General features: G+C 42.6%; 2 protein-coding genes across 3 annotated transcripts in view; both read right to left on the reverse strand.

The window, feature by feature from the left end:
- Nucleotides 1–6,442, reverse strand: part of LOC114553048 (anoctamin-7) — a 34,356-nt gene extending 27,914 nt beyond the window's left edge. The window contains exons 1-4 of the mRNA XM_028574144.1: nt 6,353–6,442; nt 5,626–5,683; nt 3,041–3,171; nt 1,659–1,766 (exon numbers count right to left, since the gene is read on the reverse strand). Of these exons, the coding sequence (XP_028429945.1) occupies nt 1,659–1,766; nt 3,041–3,171; nt 5,626–5,683; nt 6,353–6,442 (387 nt within the window). The remainder of the gene's footprint in view (nt 1–1,658; nt 1,767–3,040; nt 3,172–5,625; nt 5,684–6,352) is intronic.
- Nucleotides 6,443–12,294: 5,852 nt separating this feature from the next.
- The window catches only part of ece2b (endothelin converting enzyme 2b), a 37,764-nt gene continuing 32,125 nt past the window's right edge, over nt 12,295–17,933 (reverse strand). For both annotated transcript variants that reach the window (XM_028574370.1, XM_028574371.1), the window contains 9 exons: nt 16,825–16,935; nt 16,534–16,632; nt 16,380–16,457; nt 15,816–15,919; nt 14,544–14,654; nt 14,378–14,445; nt 13,560–13,750; nt 13,147–13,242; nt 12,295–12,629 (listed from right to left, as the gene is read on the reverse strand). In XM_028574370.1, the coding sequence (XP_028430171.1) occupies nt 12,453–12,629; nt 13,147–13,242; nt 13,560–13,750; nt 14,378–14,445; nt 14,544–14,654; nt 15,816–15,919; nt 16,380–16,457; nt 16,534–16,632; nt 16,825–16,935 (1,035 nt within the window). In that variant the 3' untranslated portion in view covers nt 12,295–12,452. The remainder of the gene's footprint in view (nt 12,630–13,146; nt 13,243–13,559; nt 13,751–14,377; nt 14,446–14,543; nt 14,655–15,815; nt 15,920–16,379; nt 16,458–16,533; nt 16,633–16,824; nt 16,936–17,933) is intronic.

Below are 17,933 nucleotides of genomic sequence, written 5' to 3' on the forward strand. Positions count from 1 at the left end.
GTTTGTCCAGGGGGTCAAATACTTGTTTTTCCTCATCAGATGGTTATCAATTTTAATAAATTCATATGATGTGATTTTCTGGAATTTTCTTTCGGATTCTGTCTTTCACTGTTAGAATGTACATATGATTAAAATTGTAGATTTTTGCATTCTTTGTAAGTGGGCAAACCTGCAAAATCAGCAAGGGGTCAAATACTTATTTCCCCCACTGTATGTTACCTAGACCTGCAGGTAATACATGTTACCTAGACCTGCAGGTAATACATGTTACCTAGACCTACAGGTAATACAGGTTACCTAGACCTGTAGGTAATGTATGTTACCTAGACCTGCAGGTAATACATGTTACCTAGACCTGCAGGTAATACATGTTACCTAGACCTGCAGGTAATGTATGTTATCTAGACCTGCAGGTAATACATGTTACCTAGACCTGCAGGTAATGTATGTTACCTAGACCTGCAGGTAATACATGTTACCTAGACCTGTAGGTAATGCATGTATAGTGTAGCCTAAATTTCCGAGGCAACCTCAGTGATTTGACCATTTGACTATGTTCTCTGAAGTCTGTTAACTTCAGAGAACATAGGGAACCAAACAGGAGCGGGACGGGATTCAGGAGTCTTTCTCTTGGGATTTTGCAGGACAGGATTTTTATTTTTGTCCCACTGTGTATCTGCCCCACTGTGTATTTGTCCCACTGTGTATTTGTCCCACTGTGTATCTGTCCCACTGTGTATTTGTCCCACTGTGTATCTGTCCCACTGTGTATCTGTCCCACTGTGTATTTGTCCCACTGTGTATTTGTCCCATTGTGTATTTGTCCCACTGTGTATTTGTCCCACGTGTATCTGACACACTGTGTATTTGTCCCACTGTGTATTTGTCCCACTGTGTATTTGTCCCACTGTGTATCTGACACACTGTGTATTTGTCCCACTGTGTATTTGTCCCACCGTGTATTTGTCCCACTGTGTATTTGTCCCACTGTGTATATGACACACTGTGTATTTGTCCCACTGTGTATCTGTCCCATTGTGTATTTGTCCCACTGTGTATTTGTCCCACGTGTATCTGACACACTGTGTATTTGTCCCACTGTGTATCTGTCCCACTGTGTATTTGTCCCACTGTGTATTTGTCCCACTGTGTATCTGACACACTGTGTATTTGTCCCACTGTGTATCTGTCCCACTGTGTATTTGTCCCACTGTGTATTTGTCCCACTGTGTATCTGACACACTGTGTATTTGTCCCACTGTGTATCTGTCCCACTGTGTATTTGTCCCACGTGTATCTGACACACTGTGTATTTGTCCCACAGTGTATTTGTCCCACTGTGTATTTGTCCCACTGTGTATCTGTCCCACTGTGTATTTGTCCCATTGTGTATTTGTCCCACTGTGTATCTGTCCCACTGTGTATCTGTCCCACTGTGTATTTGTCCCATTGTGTATTTGTCCCACTGTGTATCTGTCCCACTGTGTATTTGTCCCACTGTGTATTTGTCCCATTGTGTATCTGTCCCACTGTGTATTTGTCCCACTGTGTATTTGTCCCATTGTGTATCTGTCCCACTGTGTATCTGTCCCACTGTGTATTTGTCCCACTGTGTATTTGTCCCACTGTGTCTCTGTCCCACTGCATTGTTGTCCCACCTGCAGAGGGACTCTGAGACTGATCTCCTCGGCGTAGAAACACAGGACGCTCCACGGAGCGCTGAGCAGCACGAAAGTGACCTTTGTCTTCGTCTGCAGGACGTCTTTCTGCAGAGACACACGGAGACACAAATGTCACGTTAACACATATCTGCACAAGGTTTCCCCCAGTACACACATTCACACACACACACACACACACACACACACACACACACACAAGGCGTGCTCGCTCGTCTCGTCTCATTCATTAGTCCGGCTGCATACTGGCTGCGTGGCGTGTCCATGTTTATTTCAGTTCCCATGGTAACAGGTAGAAATAGAACCAACGCCTATTTTTCACGCCACACGCCAGCGTGTTGGAAGCGTTTCCAGGCAACACAGAGTATAAAAAGATGTTTATATGTCATTTAGACACAAATACACATTAATAAATGACATGTTGATGGTTGAAAGTCTTGAAGTTTTGATATGAATGCAGATATATAAATGTAATTTAATAACAATATAATAATTATTGATTTTCTAATATGTCACCTGTCAATCCAGAAGGAGATATTCTGGAGCCTATTCTGCCGTCAATACTGCTGACGTTGTCTTTGCTGTAATCAGATCACCTGAGTCAGAAAACCCAGCAACTGTAACCGAAGGAAGTAGCAGCAGCAGCACCTCTGCACCTGTCACTCCCACCGCGACCCTGCTAGCAACAGATGACGAGGCAGCTAACTTTTGATTTAATTTAATTCAGTGATGGGTTTTATACCCGTGCATTTTGTGACTCAGTGCGTGAGCTTGTAGTAGGCCTGTTCTGTACCATTATGTCGTAGCTTTGTGGCCTATATCCTGCGTTACCCGTGCCTAGTTTTGCCATGTCTTGGATTTTGGATTTCATTCTTGTTTTGTGTTTTTTCGTTTGTGGAGTGTTGCGATGGATGCAGTGTGGTGTGTAGTGGTTGACTTTGGCTGAAAATGTCACTCTCGGAAAATTTTCAGCACCCCCAACTCAAAATTTGTTCCCACAGCCATGCAGAGGAGCGTTTGTTTGGTTTTGTTTAGGCACCAAAACTACTCTGTGAAAGATGTTTGGGTTAAAATCTGTGTTTTGTTCCTTTTTTTTCTAACTTCTGTCACGGTTCTGTCACTTTTATCAACTTTTTTTGTCCAAAGTAAACTAGAGAAGGTAGCAGTCCCAGTTTGGTTTGGTTTAGACACCAAAACTACAGAGTTAAGTTGATAAAAAGATGTTTGTTTGGGTTAAAATCACTACATTTGTTCCGTTACAAATCGATTAATGGATTGATGGTTGTATGGACTTTGTTGGAATGTGTATCTGAAGAAGTTCAGCAGTCATGTTTGTTCAGATGTGTGTTCGTTTTGCTCACCTGCTCCAGCAGCAGTCCGGAGAGTCGCAGTTTATTCAGAAACACCTCCCGCCACTTGCTGTGGGCGGGGCTAACACCTGTGCTCTCCTCCTTCTGCGAGTGTATAGGCTCCTCCCACACCAACACGAAATCTGTCCAATAGGAGAACAGGATTCAAACAACACACACACACACACACACACACACACACACACACACACACACACACACACACACACACAGACACACACACACACACACACGCATCATGAAACCCAAACCCACCAGACTCCATGTAAATAATCAGGACTTTTAGCGTGTATAGAGCCAGCATATCTCCACCAGACTCCATGTAAATAATCAGGACTTTTAGTGTGTATAGAGCCAGCATATCTCCACCAGACTCCATGTAAATAATCAGGACTTTTAGCGTGTATAGAGCCAGCATATCTCCACCAGACTCCATGTAAATAATCAGGACTTTTAGCGTGTATAGAGCCAGCATATCTCCACCAGACTCCATGTAAATAAACAGGACTTTTAGCGTGTATAGAGCCAGCATATCTCCACATGTAAATGGGTGAATTAAGGGTTTATTTCAACCAAACCAGAGTGGTGATTGTTGGAACAGTGGAAAGATGAACCAAGACGGCTTTTGGTAGTTTTATTTAGTTTCTGTCCACTTTGAATGAAGTGTGTTTTACCATGCTAAAAGTCCTGATTATTTACATGGAGTCTGGTGGAGATATGCTGGCTCTATACACGCTAAAAGTCCTGATTATTTACATGGAGTCTGGTGGAGATATGCTGGCTCTATACACGCTAAAAGTCCTGATTATTTACATGGAGTCTGGTGGAGATATGCTGGCTCTATACACGCTAAAAGTCCTGATTATTTACATGGAGTCTGGTGGAGATATGCTGGCTCTATACATGCTAAAAGTCCTGATTATTTACATGGAGTCTGGTGGAGATATGCTGGCTCTATACACGCTAAAAGTCCTGATTATTTACATGGAGTCTGGTGGAGATATGCTGGCTCTATACACGCTAAAAGTCCTGATTATTTACATGGAGTCTGGTGGAGTTTGGTGATGGCGATTTCGGGGCTGTTTCATGTTAAACTAAAAGGTCTATCTCTGTAGGGATCCATCCCATAATGTTGTCAGACACTTAGAATAATAATCTGAGTCTGTCAGAACTTTTAGTGGACTCTAACTGCTGCTGAACATTAGTCCTGTAGGGTTACATTACAGCCTGGTTCTGGTTTAATACTGGACCAGTTTCACAGATTGTTGTCCCATCAGACACTCAGACACACAAACATGGAGACAGAGAGTACAGGTTGGACCAAAGTTACTTAGTTACTTTACCCCTCTGTTGAACCACAGATTTTAAATACTGTACAGCAGAGACACACAGAGACTTTCCATAAAGGTTAACATTCATTAACTGAGAGGCTGACACACTTTATTATCTCCTATCGTCTCATGAACTAAACGGCAGCTTTTCTACTTCCCTTCACAATAAAAGCCCAATTTAACGTGCATTTAGTGGTTTAGTCAGACTTCAAATAAAGCTCACAGTTTGGAAAGGACGTTTGTGAAGCATTAGCTAGCAAGTTACTTGACATGTTCGGTCTGTCTTTGAAGGGCTGATAGAATGCAAACTGATTTTTTTGTCTTAGTTGAACATTTTTTGACAGTTTGGAGGGTAAATAGGACACACATAGAACCTCAGAGTCCCATTGACTCCTCTTTCCTCTGCAAATCTCATTATTAGAAACTGCTACTGAAAACAGGCTAACCTCAACGAGCCATCGAGTTGACGTCAGCTCCTCAACTCCTTCTCATTTGGCTCTACCTTCTATCTTTGTAGCGCCCCAAAATTTACATAGACCACTAACTGATCTGAGGTCAGTTGGTCTTCTAAATCTAGGTCGCGCAGATCTCAGACACTTTATACATTGTTCATCTGCTGTTGCCTTACTAAATTCACTTCTGAGACTTTTTTATGCGAGAAATCAACTATAGAAAGCTGAAATACGGACCGTTTTACGAAAATTGAGTTTATTTCAGGAGGTCCACAGTTTGCCGTGACAGTGGACTGTCAGACCCCGCTGCACGCTGCCTGGAGCTCTCTCACGAACCAGAGAAAAGGAGGAGATATCGGACAGTTGAGCAGGACATGTAGATTTAAATCAGTGGCGCGGTGGACTCGCAATGGGCAGCGGTTCACGGAACGTTCACTTTTTTTTCAACATGGATCCTCAGCAAACAGTGTCGAAAGCACAAGTGTGTGTGTGTGTGTGTGTGTGTGTGTGCGCATGTCTGTTGAAAGTAAAACAGTAATTTACAACCCCTCCGTAATCCAAACTGGGCTTCTTCAGAACTTTTTGTTTCCTTTTCAGTATTTTTCCTGCTTTTTGTCGTCTTTTTCGAGGTTTATTTGGAAAAAAATGTCAATGTTTTTCTCCATTTTTTTTAGTTTTCGTCTTTTATTTATGTGGCGTTTTTTCGTAAATCCATCCCAAGATACTAACCCCCCCCCCACGTTCTCCCACCTGTTCAGGTGTAGCGACTCGGAGGAGCGTTTGGTTTACTCACCAACTCGTGTCGAGCCGTCGCTGAAGACGTTCCTGTCTCGCGGTTTAACAGGTGCATTCTGGGAAACAGAGTCATTCAGCAAAGATGAAACAAACAGAATCACAGAGAAACATTTATCCATTCATCTCTTCATCCCTTCATCTATTCATCTATTCATCCATTCATCCATTAATCCATTCATCTCTTCATCTTTTCATCCATTCATCTCTTCATCCATTCATCCATTCATCCATCCATCCATCCATTCATCTCTTCATCCATTCATCCATTCATCTCTGCTAGAGTCAGACTGAATTATGATGTCATTTCTTTTTGGATCTATTTCTTACTTTCTTTTCTATCTGTCGGTTGTTAAAAGTCATGAATGTAGAAGTTAAAAAACTCCAAAAACTTTTTTTTCTTTCTCCAAATGTTACAACTTTCCTTTTTAAATATTTGTCTGTGTGTGTCTGTGTGTGTGTGTGCAGCAGGAAACAGGGTGTGATGTAGTGAGACTGAGTGATGGAGACTCATTAACAATGACAGGAAGAATCCAATCAGCTCTCATTAGTGAAGGAAAACACAAAGAAACGTAAGTACTAATATCACACTGTCAAAATACTCTGTTACAAGTAGCAGTGAAAATGTAACGTGAGTAAAAGTCTGTGAGTATCATCAGGAACATGTCGGTTAGACAAATGTCTGAAAAAGATAAAAAAATAATAATAATAATTTCACTCTGTGTTACCATGGTGATGCTGCCGTAGCTTTTGTCCGGCTCGTTTTCCATGGCGATGAGTGTGGCGCCGTCCTCCCTCTGCTCCCCTCTCCTCCTCATCCTCCTCTTCTTCCTCCTCCAGTACACACAAACACACACACACACACGCACACACACACACACACACACAGAAACACACACACACAGACACGTACACAAACACACACACACACACAGAAACACACACACAGACACGTACACAAACACACACACACACAGAAACACACACACACGGAGACACACACAGACACACACACAGAGACATACACACACAGACACATACACAAACACACAGAGACACATACACAAACACACACACACACAGAGACACATGCACACACAGACTTTTTTGTTTCAATATTTCTGCAACATTTTATGTCAACATTTGTTAGTCTTGTTGATGTTTCCTCTGTTTGACTCGTTATTTCACTCTTTCTTTAATGTTTTTTCAATGTTTTTGTCGCTTTTTCAGCACTACAATTCTCTAACTCCACCATGCAGGAGATAACTTTAAGCTAACTAAAAGAACAATCAGTAAAAAGTAACTGAGTACATTTACTCCAGTACTATACTTGTCTTGTCATTTCATGCCACTTTCTACTTCTACTCCGCTACATTTCATAGAGAAATATTGGACTTTTTACTCCACTACATTCATCTGTTCCAGCTTTAGTTACTAGTTACTTTAGTTACTCCGCTACATTCATCTGTTCCAGCTTTAGTTACTAGTTACTTTAGTTACTCCGCTACATTCATCTGTTCCAGCTTTAGTTACTAGTTACTTTAGTTACTGACTTTAACTGAAGTAACATTTTCTATGCAGGACTTTAACTTGTACCAGAGTATTTATACAGTGTAGTATTAGTACTTTTACTGCAGTAAAGGATCTGAATACTTCATCCAGCGCTGTAGAATATAAATAGTCAAACCTTTTTGGACTCACCTGTGAGTGCAGTCGGTTTCGGGCTCAGGTAATGCTCCAGCTGTCTCTCTCTCTCAGTGTGTGTGTGTTCAGTTTGCAGCTGCAGACTGGCTGCTATAAGCCCCCCCAACCCCATGTTAACCCCACCCCCTTCCTCCGCGTCCCCTCCCGAAAAACAAACACTCACCTGTAAGTTCCTGTAAGACGAGACTCGGCTGTCACGCCTTCATAATAAAATACTTAATGAAACAAACACAGACACACACTCTCTCACACACACACACAGACACACACACACACACACACACACACACACACACACTGCCATCATGGTAGCCATGCGCTACCTATTTTATCTCTCAAGGACTGAGTGTAAAGGTTGCCTGTATATTTATTTAGCATGTTAATGTTCTGTTAATTACCACATCTGTTAACCTCGTCATTCATCCAATTCTTCACACTAATCCCATAGCTTTCTTGTGTACACATTTAACACGGCGGTGATGTATAATATGCAATTGCTACAACCATCAATACAGCATTCTCTGATTGTTTAAGACCATACCATTTACTTCTACACAAACATGACAGTTTATAATAACCACGCAACACATGTCTTCTGTTAACTACGTGTATTTATTGAGTTTGAAAGGTAACAGAGGGTAACATTTAATCTTGGTCTTCCCAGCATGTGCTCTCTTTGTTAAAAGGGAAAGTTTGCCGCGATCCTCGGGTTTAAATGACTTCCGGGGTAACAGGAAGTGACATGAATTTTTAGTAATACAATTATTAGCCATCAAGATGTCTGGTGGCTTTGTCTAATGTGAATGTGAATTACATAAATGATATTCTGGAAATGTCTAGCTTCATAGATACATGAATTTTGGCTGAATGGAGCCTTTACTGTCTATTCACCTGAGCCACCCCTGCATTGTATTGTTGTGTTGGTATGTTTGAATTTGAGGGGCGGGGCTTCAGGCTATATAGACGAGCAGTTGTATTTGCTCAAGATGGAGAGCTTGAGGAGAACCACATGGAAGGTCAATTTAAGGTCAATTAGGAAACAGTTGTATGTTTGTATTATATGATTGTGTTGACTCACACGTCAAATTACTTTCTGCTTTCCTTAAATTTTGGTAATTTTTATATCATGATTTTGCCTTAATTGGGGTAAACAATAAAAATCCCATCTTGTCAACTTCATCTCCAACTCATCCTGAGTGTTTACACCAGAGGCCTGTAGTACGAAGTAGGATTTGGCATTAACGAGCTAACTTCAGGCTCAACCCAGGATTTTCTGTATCACAAAGGTGGATCACTTGTTACCGGGTTCAATCGCCGTGGTAACTCATGCTGAACACCTAACCTGGTCGGGAGCAGGTTAAGTTGGAGATCAGAGATCAACCGGTGTTAAAGCACCGTCTACTGACCAATCAATAGGTCGATTGATAACGGCGTCACCGTTCTTAGAAGATCAGGCGGAGCTCAGTGCAGAGAGAGAGAGAGGGAGAGAGAAGGGGGGGGAGAAAGGGGTGTGCTCATAAAGGTTAAAACATTTAGAGACCGACAACCCCGTTAACAGTCACTGATGGGTATCTTTATGAAAGATATAGATTTTAAGAGGAGTGAATTACATATAGGCTATTTGTCGGCTTCTTCAGCTGTGTATTGGCAATACGCACATCGGTTAGAATTATGTTTTGATATTTTTTTTATTTTCTCTCACAATCGCTTACCACTGCCAGGGTTTCAACTGAAATAAATAGCTAAAGCAACGACAGTTCACGGAAAGCAAAAGTGTAATCATGGTCAGATCCTGTGTCTGACTGATGTGGAAGTGACCAGTGTAGTCTAATGTAGGCTATTATAGTGGGTGTATTGTACTTTATATTGGCCAGAATCTGCCTTTGGGGGAGAAAGGGGGCATATCATAGTGGGGGGGCCTGGGTGTCCTCCCCCAGGGATGTTCAACGACTTCATTGCCTGCATTCCGATACACTTTAATGCACCAATTTACGGTAAAAAAAATACCTTTATTCAGCCTATAGATGTTAAGAAAAAAGCACGGATGACAATTCAAAATGTATCAAAAATATAATGGAAAGTAGCCTATGTTATTACGTGTCATTGGGCATTTTTAAGTGGTAAGCCTATATAGAAATCCTGGAGCTTACTAACACGTAGACTACACCACTGGAAGTGTTATTGATAGGATAAGCGTTGTGATTTACGTAAAACAGCGTCTGCTTTTTTTGCCAGCTTTCCTTCCTGCATTTTGCCTGTAAAACGGGTTTGTGTTCTTAATTTTTATGTAGAATTATAGTTTGCTCTTCTTGTTTAAAATATGCGGCTCTGGTAGATGTTTGCGATTGGTCATACTGTGCAAACACCGCCTCTTTTATGTGAATGCACGCCACTGGATTGGGGAACCCTGAGTTGACTTAACTAGTTGATAACCAGCGTCGTGATGCAGTTTATGCGGCACCGCGGTTGTTAGGTTAGGTGAAGCCGGATTACTGAAAGAGATCCAGGACATGTTGATCTTGCTTTGTAGTACAGGCCTTTGCTCACGACTACTCATCCACCCATACACACACACACCTTTCTGAATTGCCTTGAAAAGTGCTGAACAAACACAGCTTTTACTTTGATACGTTGAGAACATTTAGCTGCTATAATTCAACAATGTAATTATTCACTAGCAGTAAAAAAAAAAAAAAAGTATATTTTGCGGATAGCACTCGTGCACTTTTACAGTATTGAAAGCAGAACTAATCAGGGATTTTCAGTGTTTTCTAATCTTTCTAATTTAAACCAGGATTTAGTGCCAATTAGTGGGGGGGAAAATGAGTACTTTTACTTTGATACTTTAAGTACATTTAGCTGCTTTCAGAGATATTGTATATGATTCTTTGATGGTGGTACAGATGCTTTTATTTTGAAGTAAAGTAGATGACACGTGTATCATGGGATGTTCTGAGACAGCATAACGACAGCAGACGGTGACTTATTATATTCAGTGTTTATTATGTTTGTAACGCAGCGCTCTGATTGGATGAGCAGAGCGGTGACACCCCCTTCAGGACACAGACAACAAGCTCAGTTTATTCTACATCTACACACAGACGCACGCACGCACGCACATGCACACAAACACACACACAGAAACATCTTTGGCAGGAAGCAGCTTCTTCTGCTGAACAAATGACGACACACACAGGAGCTGCACGGGATTGGACAGCAGTGGCATCAGGAGGCGACACACACACTCATGCTCCCTCCCTCACATGCTCACACACACGCTCACATGCTTGCACACACGCTCGCACACACGCCACACACACACACACACACAAGCTCACACACACTCATGCTCACTCCCTCACATGCTCACACACACGCTCACATGCTTGCACACACACACACACACACGTGCTCACACACGCACACACACAAGCTCACACACGCACGCACGCACACACACGCCACAGTGATGTCAGAGAGTGCGTTCATTCAACAAACACACAAACGACCCAAGGCCCATTAATATTAATAACAATAACAATAATAACGGTGATAAAGCAGAAATCAGTGACATTGTCCCATAGCTTCATCTTCATCATCGGTCCTTTGTGTCTCTGTGAAGTCCACTGAGTCCGTTTAGTTTAGTTTCCAGACAGGAAGTCAGTCTGATCGTCTCCACCAAACAACATTAATAAACCTGCAACATCCCATAATAACCTCCACATAAACTCCTCTAATTAAGACACTAACCAGCCGGCTAAGCAAGGAACGTTTCTGTCCGGTAACAGTCTGACTAAACAGGCAGGTTTCCAACCTGACACCCCGAGCGGTTTCTTAAAGGAGACCTGTTATAAACAGTTTCGTACGTAGTTTGTGTTTCTTCTTGAACACGTTTAGGGGCAGAGACTGAAGATGTAAACATTAAAGGCTCTGCCCAAAGCTAGGCAGAGATATACAAACTGTTGTTAAAGTCAATCACAGATCATCTAAAAATCTGTACATCATTTGGAAAAAACATGTTGGCGAAGAAAAGATTAATCCTGTATCTGTATACAGACAACACCCTGTTTTATATCTAAAAAAACATGTAGGCGAAAAAAAGATTCATCCTGTATACAGACAACATTCTGTTTTATATCTAAAAAACATGTAGGCGAAAAAAAGATTCATCCTGTATACAGACGACATTCTGTTTTATATCTAAAAAACATGTAGGCGAAAAAAAGATTCATCCTGTATACAGACAACATTCTGTTTTATATCTAAAAAACATGTTGGCAAAAAAAAGATTCATCCTGTATACAGATGACATCCTGTTTTATATCTAAAAAACATGTTGGCGAAAAAAAGATTAATCCTGTATACAGATGACATCCTGTTTTATATCTCACTGCTTTTTTGAGTTTAAGAAAAGAAAAACGGGGTTGGCTTTAGGAAACGTGACACGCGGGACATGATCCCCGGTCTCCTGGGTGAAAGTCCTGGTCCTCCACTCCGACCAACCTCCTTACGCAGATTTTCACCCTTATACTACTCTCTACGGCGTCAATTCACACGCAATTGCAAGGTAATGCAAGTCAATGGAGGCCAAATGGCGTTTATTAACACGCTAAAAAGCGAGTATGCGTCTTAATAACACGGCAATAATGGCATACGAATTGGAGTGTCATACATACGCCATTTCATGAGATCCATCTGAACTATGAGGTTTTGCCTCACAGGGATTTCATTTAAATACGTTTATGTCAGTATTTGAAGCTTTGGTGTTTTAACGTTTGACACAAACATCCGAGATTGTAACATTACAGAAACACTAATATAAGAAATATCTGTGTAATAACAGTTGTATGACTGTATATTTAACTACAAAAAAACTTTTAAAAAAAAGTTAATGTGTTATAAAAAAATGTTAAAAAAAGCTTCATAAAGTGAGCGAGAAAAAAATTAAAGTGACAAAAACATTGCCTAAAATTCACAGGGATTTGAAGCTGTGGCGTTTTAATGTTTAACATCTGAGATTGTAACATTATAGATATGAAAGAAAAAACAAACTTGTAACAGGTCTCCTTTAACAGACTGAGCGAATAGGCCCCGCCCCCTCCCCCCTTCGATTGGCTGGTGTGTCTACCAGACCTCGCAGCGCTGCCCCGTGTTCATTGGCGTCCCCTCGGGACAGTTGAAGTGGCGGCTGAAGTCTGGAGAGTTGGCGAGTGTGCCGATGACTCGGTACCGCGGCGGGCTGTGGGGGTCGGTCATCAGACCCTCGTGGGCGCTCTCGGGGGTCCGGACAGAACACCACACCTGGAAAATATACAACACACACAGGAGAGTCAAACATTAGCAGCGGCGCTGCTGTTGCTAGCCTTGTCGGTTTCCCATTGATAAAATGAAATAGTGTGTTCTTCAAACTTTGTTTGCACATACAGTATTTCAGTATATATTTTTATATTTCAATTCCCTTTCCTGATATAATGAAGTACATGTTATTGTTTTATCAGAATCCAATTGAAATACAATTTAAAAAGGAGTTCAACAGATTACATTAAATATCTGCATTTATGTCAAAACCTAGAAACATCAAAATGTCATTTATTAAATGTATTCATGTCAAAATGACATATAAACATATTTTCATATTTTTTTTGCCTGGAAACCCTTCCAACACGATTGCGTGTTTTCAGCAGTGTGCAAGCTCTAAACTGCCAACATGGGAGCCAAAATAAAAAACAGACACGCCACGCAGCTAACACGCTTACGCCACGCAGGCAGTGTGCAGCAGGCCTAACTGAGGTGTTGTTGTTGGTCATCAATGTCTCACCTGAGCAAATCCTACGAAGAAGAGCTGATCATTGGTCAGGTTGACGGCAGGAAGCTTCTTCTCCGCTCCGTTCTTCTGGATCCACGACTGATAGGCCTGAACACATCAATATCGACTACTGTAATAGTGTTTGGGGAGCAACATAGCTTTCATTCCGCCGTGATTCAAGAGAGGTTTTCACAATTACACACAGGAAATATTTAATTCTGTAAAATGTTTAAATTCATGAATAACAGGCAAGCTCTCCCAGACACATTTCACACACACACACACACACACACACACACACACACACACACACACACACACGCCTTGTCATCAGCATATAACTTTATTCTACATCTGGAGAAGCAGAACATAGGCCATCAACAGAAACAAAAGTGCGGTTCAGTTTGTGTCAACATCATACTAACATTGTATGCAGCCTTCAGTCCTCCGTTGTCGGCAATGTTTTCTCCGAGTGTCTGTTTCCCGTTGACGTGTTCTCCATTGACGGTGTAGCGGCTGTACTGATCAGTCATGCACTCTGTTCTCTGGCGAAACGCCTCCACCGAAGAGTTCTGCCACCACGGCCTCAAGTTACCTTCTTTATCGTACTCACGACCTGGCGGCAGGAGGGAGACATCTTAATAAACAGTCATTTTACTCTTTCATTTACTTCTCTCGGTCACGGCAATCCAAAACGTTCACTGTGACATTTCTAGGGATGCACCGAAGCCAGAATTCAGTTTTGGATTCTGCCGAATATTGGACTTTTTGACGGGGTTGGGTTTCTGCCGAACCTTAGAATTTTTTCCCAACAAACTGAACCCTACGCTTGCACTACGCGCGCTACTCTTGTCGACGTAAGGATGGCGCCGTTGATTAAGTGAAGATGTTTATGTAGTTGGACCGTTCAATGCAGTAGGCTGTGAGAAAGTGAAAATGGAACTGGTGAGCAGAAAAAGTTGTTGTTTGGCAGTACTTTCACTCAAAAGAAGGCCATTCAAGTCCAACTACATGTTCAATTTGCAATGCTGATTTGTCTCGTGGTGGCAAGGACCCTAAACCAGCTGTTTTCAATAGGTGCACCACCCCTGGGGGGCACCAAAGAGCCACAGGGGAGGTGCAACACGCAAAGAAAAAAATGACTGTATGAAGCTCTATTGATATAGGTAATTGTACGTGCATGTATTAGCTTTAAAATACGTTGTTTCCTTGTCCCAAGTCAACAGGAAGTAAACAAACTCACCCTGATCATCGAAGGCGTGCGTTAGCTCGTGACCCATCACCACTCCGATCCCACCAAAGTTCAACGCCCTGAAACAACAAACATCATCACTTCTGTAAGTATTTACTGTTAAACAGGTGTTATAGGTCAGAGACAGAAAGACAGGTAGATGGAGAGGTAAACAGACTTGGGGTGGTCGTGGGCGTAGAAAGGGGCTTGCAGGATCCCGGCGGGGAAGACAATGCCGTTCTTAGTGGGCATGTAGTATGCATTAACTGTAGGAGGAGTCATACTCCACCTGAGAGGGAACAAGGAGAGGAAACAAGGAGAGGAGTTAATGTAGGCTCCTACCAGTTACCCAAAATGCACACAGAGTCGTATTCACAAGTATCTTCAGAAGAACACCTGCCAACACTCCCAGTGGTTTGCGCAGGAGTCTCTGTGCTTTTAATTCTTTCTCCAGCCTGCCTCTGATTGGTCGTTTGTCCCGCTAATCTCCTGATGTCATAAAGATACACTGTGGGCCCCCTATCTTGCACTCAGCGCAATTGACTTTGTACACAGACGCATGTATAATTCCTATTTTGCACCCGACGCACAGTGACTTTTCCCTCCAAAGACGCGAGTCAGTAAATTAGGGAATGTATTTGCGCTCCTGGGGGGCGGTTCAGCGAAAAGAGGAGGCGTGTTCAGGCGCAAACATTCCCTGGTGCTATTTTGCAGTTGTTCAGTTATTCAGATTCTATTTTAGGGGCGCATGCTTGGTCATAATGTAGCGTGTGCACAACGCGCACACACACTTTGCTTCTCTCATATACACGGACACAGCAGTTCCCATTTTTGCAAACCATACATAATTACAAGGAAAAATATTACTGAAAATGCGCTTCAGGTGTTTGGATAGATCAGGAGGCACTTTGTAGCTTGTTGTATTTTACACAACATTTCCATGAATCATGGATGTGTTGATGACATAAATGAGGAAATATTAGAGGACTTAACGAGACGTGATGTTGAACTACGGCGGGATTGGAGTGGCAATGCGCGATGCGCTCCTGGTGGAGCGGGTGGACGGAGATGGAGTGATGGGAGGACGAAGGGGCACAACAGGAGCAGGTGGTGCTCCCGCTGTCCGCTTAGATTTGCGTTGGGCGCAAGAGTCATTTATCCTGCCGGATTAATAATCAATAATTAATAACAACAGCACCCGAGATCCGTCCACAAAGCTACTTGCGTTTCCCGTTTGATACTTGCGTTTCAGATCGTTAAAATAGGGCCCTATGACTCAAATGTGTTTCAGACTGTAGGATGTGTGTCGTGGTACTACCTGACAACCCAGCTTTCAAGATTTCAAGTTTTGTGAATGCGACTCCTGACTAAATGTGTCTGTCTGTCTGTGTGTGTGTGTGTGTGTGTGTGTGTGTGTGTGTGTGTGTGTGTGTGTGTGTGTGTGTATTACTGGTCTTTGTTGGGAGTCTTCCTTAGCTGGTCGGCCATCACTCGGGCTGAGAAGTTGTAGAAGTTCAACATGTTCTGGAAGAAGCTGTCGTCCGACACTTCATACTGAAACAATAACACAAAAACATAATAATAAAACACACACACACACACACACACACACACACACACACACACACACAAAACTTGTCTGCATTACGACAAAGTCTAACTGATTGTTTGTTGGTCCATTTTTTGCAGATTTTTCACTCTGCAGATGTTCCTGATGGATCACCGCTGAAAACTGTAAAAACTAAAAAACATCTGCAGATTCTGGGTGTGATGATAAGTTTGACTTTATCTTTTTTAACATCTTCACTAAATTGTCTAAATAAAAATACAGCAGGGGGCAGCAGAGAGCCACAAAACTGCACTCAAACATCAACATCAACCTCATCAAGCTGACTCCCTCTCCCACCTGTCTTCCCCTTTCCCAGCTGTCTCCCTGTCCCGCCCTTTCTCCTTGTCTAGCCTGTCCCACCTGTCCCAGGTAAATCAGACATGATGTCACTGTGATGTCACTCACCCCGTCGTAAACATCATCCAGCTCTTTGGGCTCCAGGATGAACTCTGGGAACCCGATCATATCGTAGATAGCATCGGCCTAAAGAGGGACAAAAACCATTAGACCTGTCTGTCGGTCTGTCTCTCTGCCTCTGTGTGTCTGTCTCTCTGCCTACCTTCTCTTTAGCAGCCTTTCTCGTGTGGCTGTCCATCCAGCTGAGTCGGTCCAGAGCGTCTTTAAATGCTGAGCGGATCCCGTTGATCATCTCCTCGGCCTGAGAGACAGACAGACAGACAGGCAGGCAGAGAGGCAGACAGACAGGCAGAGAGAGAGACAGACACACAAACAGAGAGACAGAGACAGGAAGGCATTTAGAGAGACGGACAGGTGATTCGATTTTCCCTGCAGTTGAAACAAGACGGTGATTATCATCATCATCATCATCTTTAGTCAGGTGTAAACTCACTTTCTCTTTGCTGTGTTTGTCGAACGTCGCCTTGACGAAGAGCGCTCCCAGAGCGAAGCCCAGCGTGTCATCCGTGTTCCCGATGCACGTCTGCCAGCGGGGGGTGCACGACTGCAACACAACCAGTTACAGCCAGTTAGAAACCAGTCACAGCCAGTTAGAAACCAGTCACAGCCAGTTAGAAACCAGCCACAGCCAGTTAGAAACCAGTTACAGCCAGTTAGAAACCAGCCACAGCCAGTTAGAAACCAGTTACAGCCAGTTAGAAACCAGCCACAGCCAGTTAGGAACCAGTCACAGCCAGTCACAGCCAGTTAGGAACCAGTCACAGCCAGTTAGAAACCAGTCACAGCCAGTTAGGAACCAGTCACAGCCAGTTAGGAACCAGTCACAGCCAGTCACAGCCAGTTAGGAACCAGTCACAGCCAGTTAGGAACCAGTCACACCCAGTTAGGAACCAGTCACAGCCAGTTAGGAACCATAGACTTTACAAATCATGGACCAAACTTGACTGACTGAAAAGTCAGACCCACAAAGTCAACGCTGAAGCAACTTAAAGCTGTATTCTCTCAAATGTTAGGTTGAAATATGGAAGTAAATCTGTTTCATCACATTTTGAAATTAAAAAGCACTGAATGTTTTGCCTCTGAACAATTCATTTTTCCCTTTATTTTTCAATGTTCAAGAATTCAACGTTAAAACTTCAATATACCAAATTCAGCTACAAAATACAATGCATAAGATTCAGGGTTAACATCCGGGAACCCAAGGAAACGCAGTGGATCCGAGATCGGGAGTGAGCCATGGCGGCTTGCCGTTGTGATCAATTAAAAGCTTTTTACAATTTTTGTCTCCAATTTCGTCCCTAAATTCACTTCGGAGACTTTATGTGAGAAATCAGCTGTGTAGAGTTCTAACATGGACAGTTTTATAAAAATTGACGGAGAGTTGCACATTAGCTCGGAGCTAGCAGTAACTAGCAGCAGTAAGTAACTTGGTCCCGTAGAGACTGTAATATAACTGAGAAGTTAAAGTACCTTCTTGGTCCCATAGAGACTGTAATATAACTGAGAAGTTAAAGTACCTCCTTGGTCCCGTAGAGACTGTAA

Source organism: Perca flavescens, chromosome 3, assembly GCF_004354835.1.
Source record: "Perca flavescens isolate YP-PL-M2 chromosome 3, PFLA_1.0, whole genome shotgun sequence".
Lineage (NCBI taxonomy): Eukaryota > Metazoa > Chordata > Actinopteri > Perciformes > Percidae > Perca > Perca flavescens.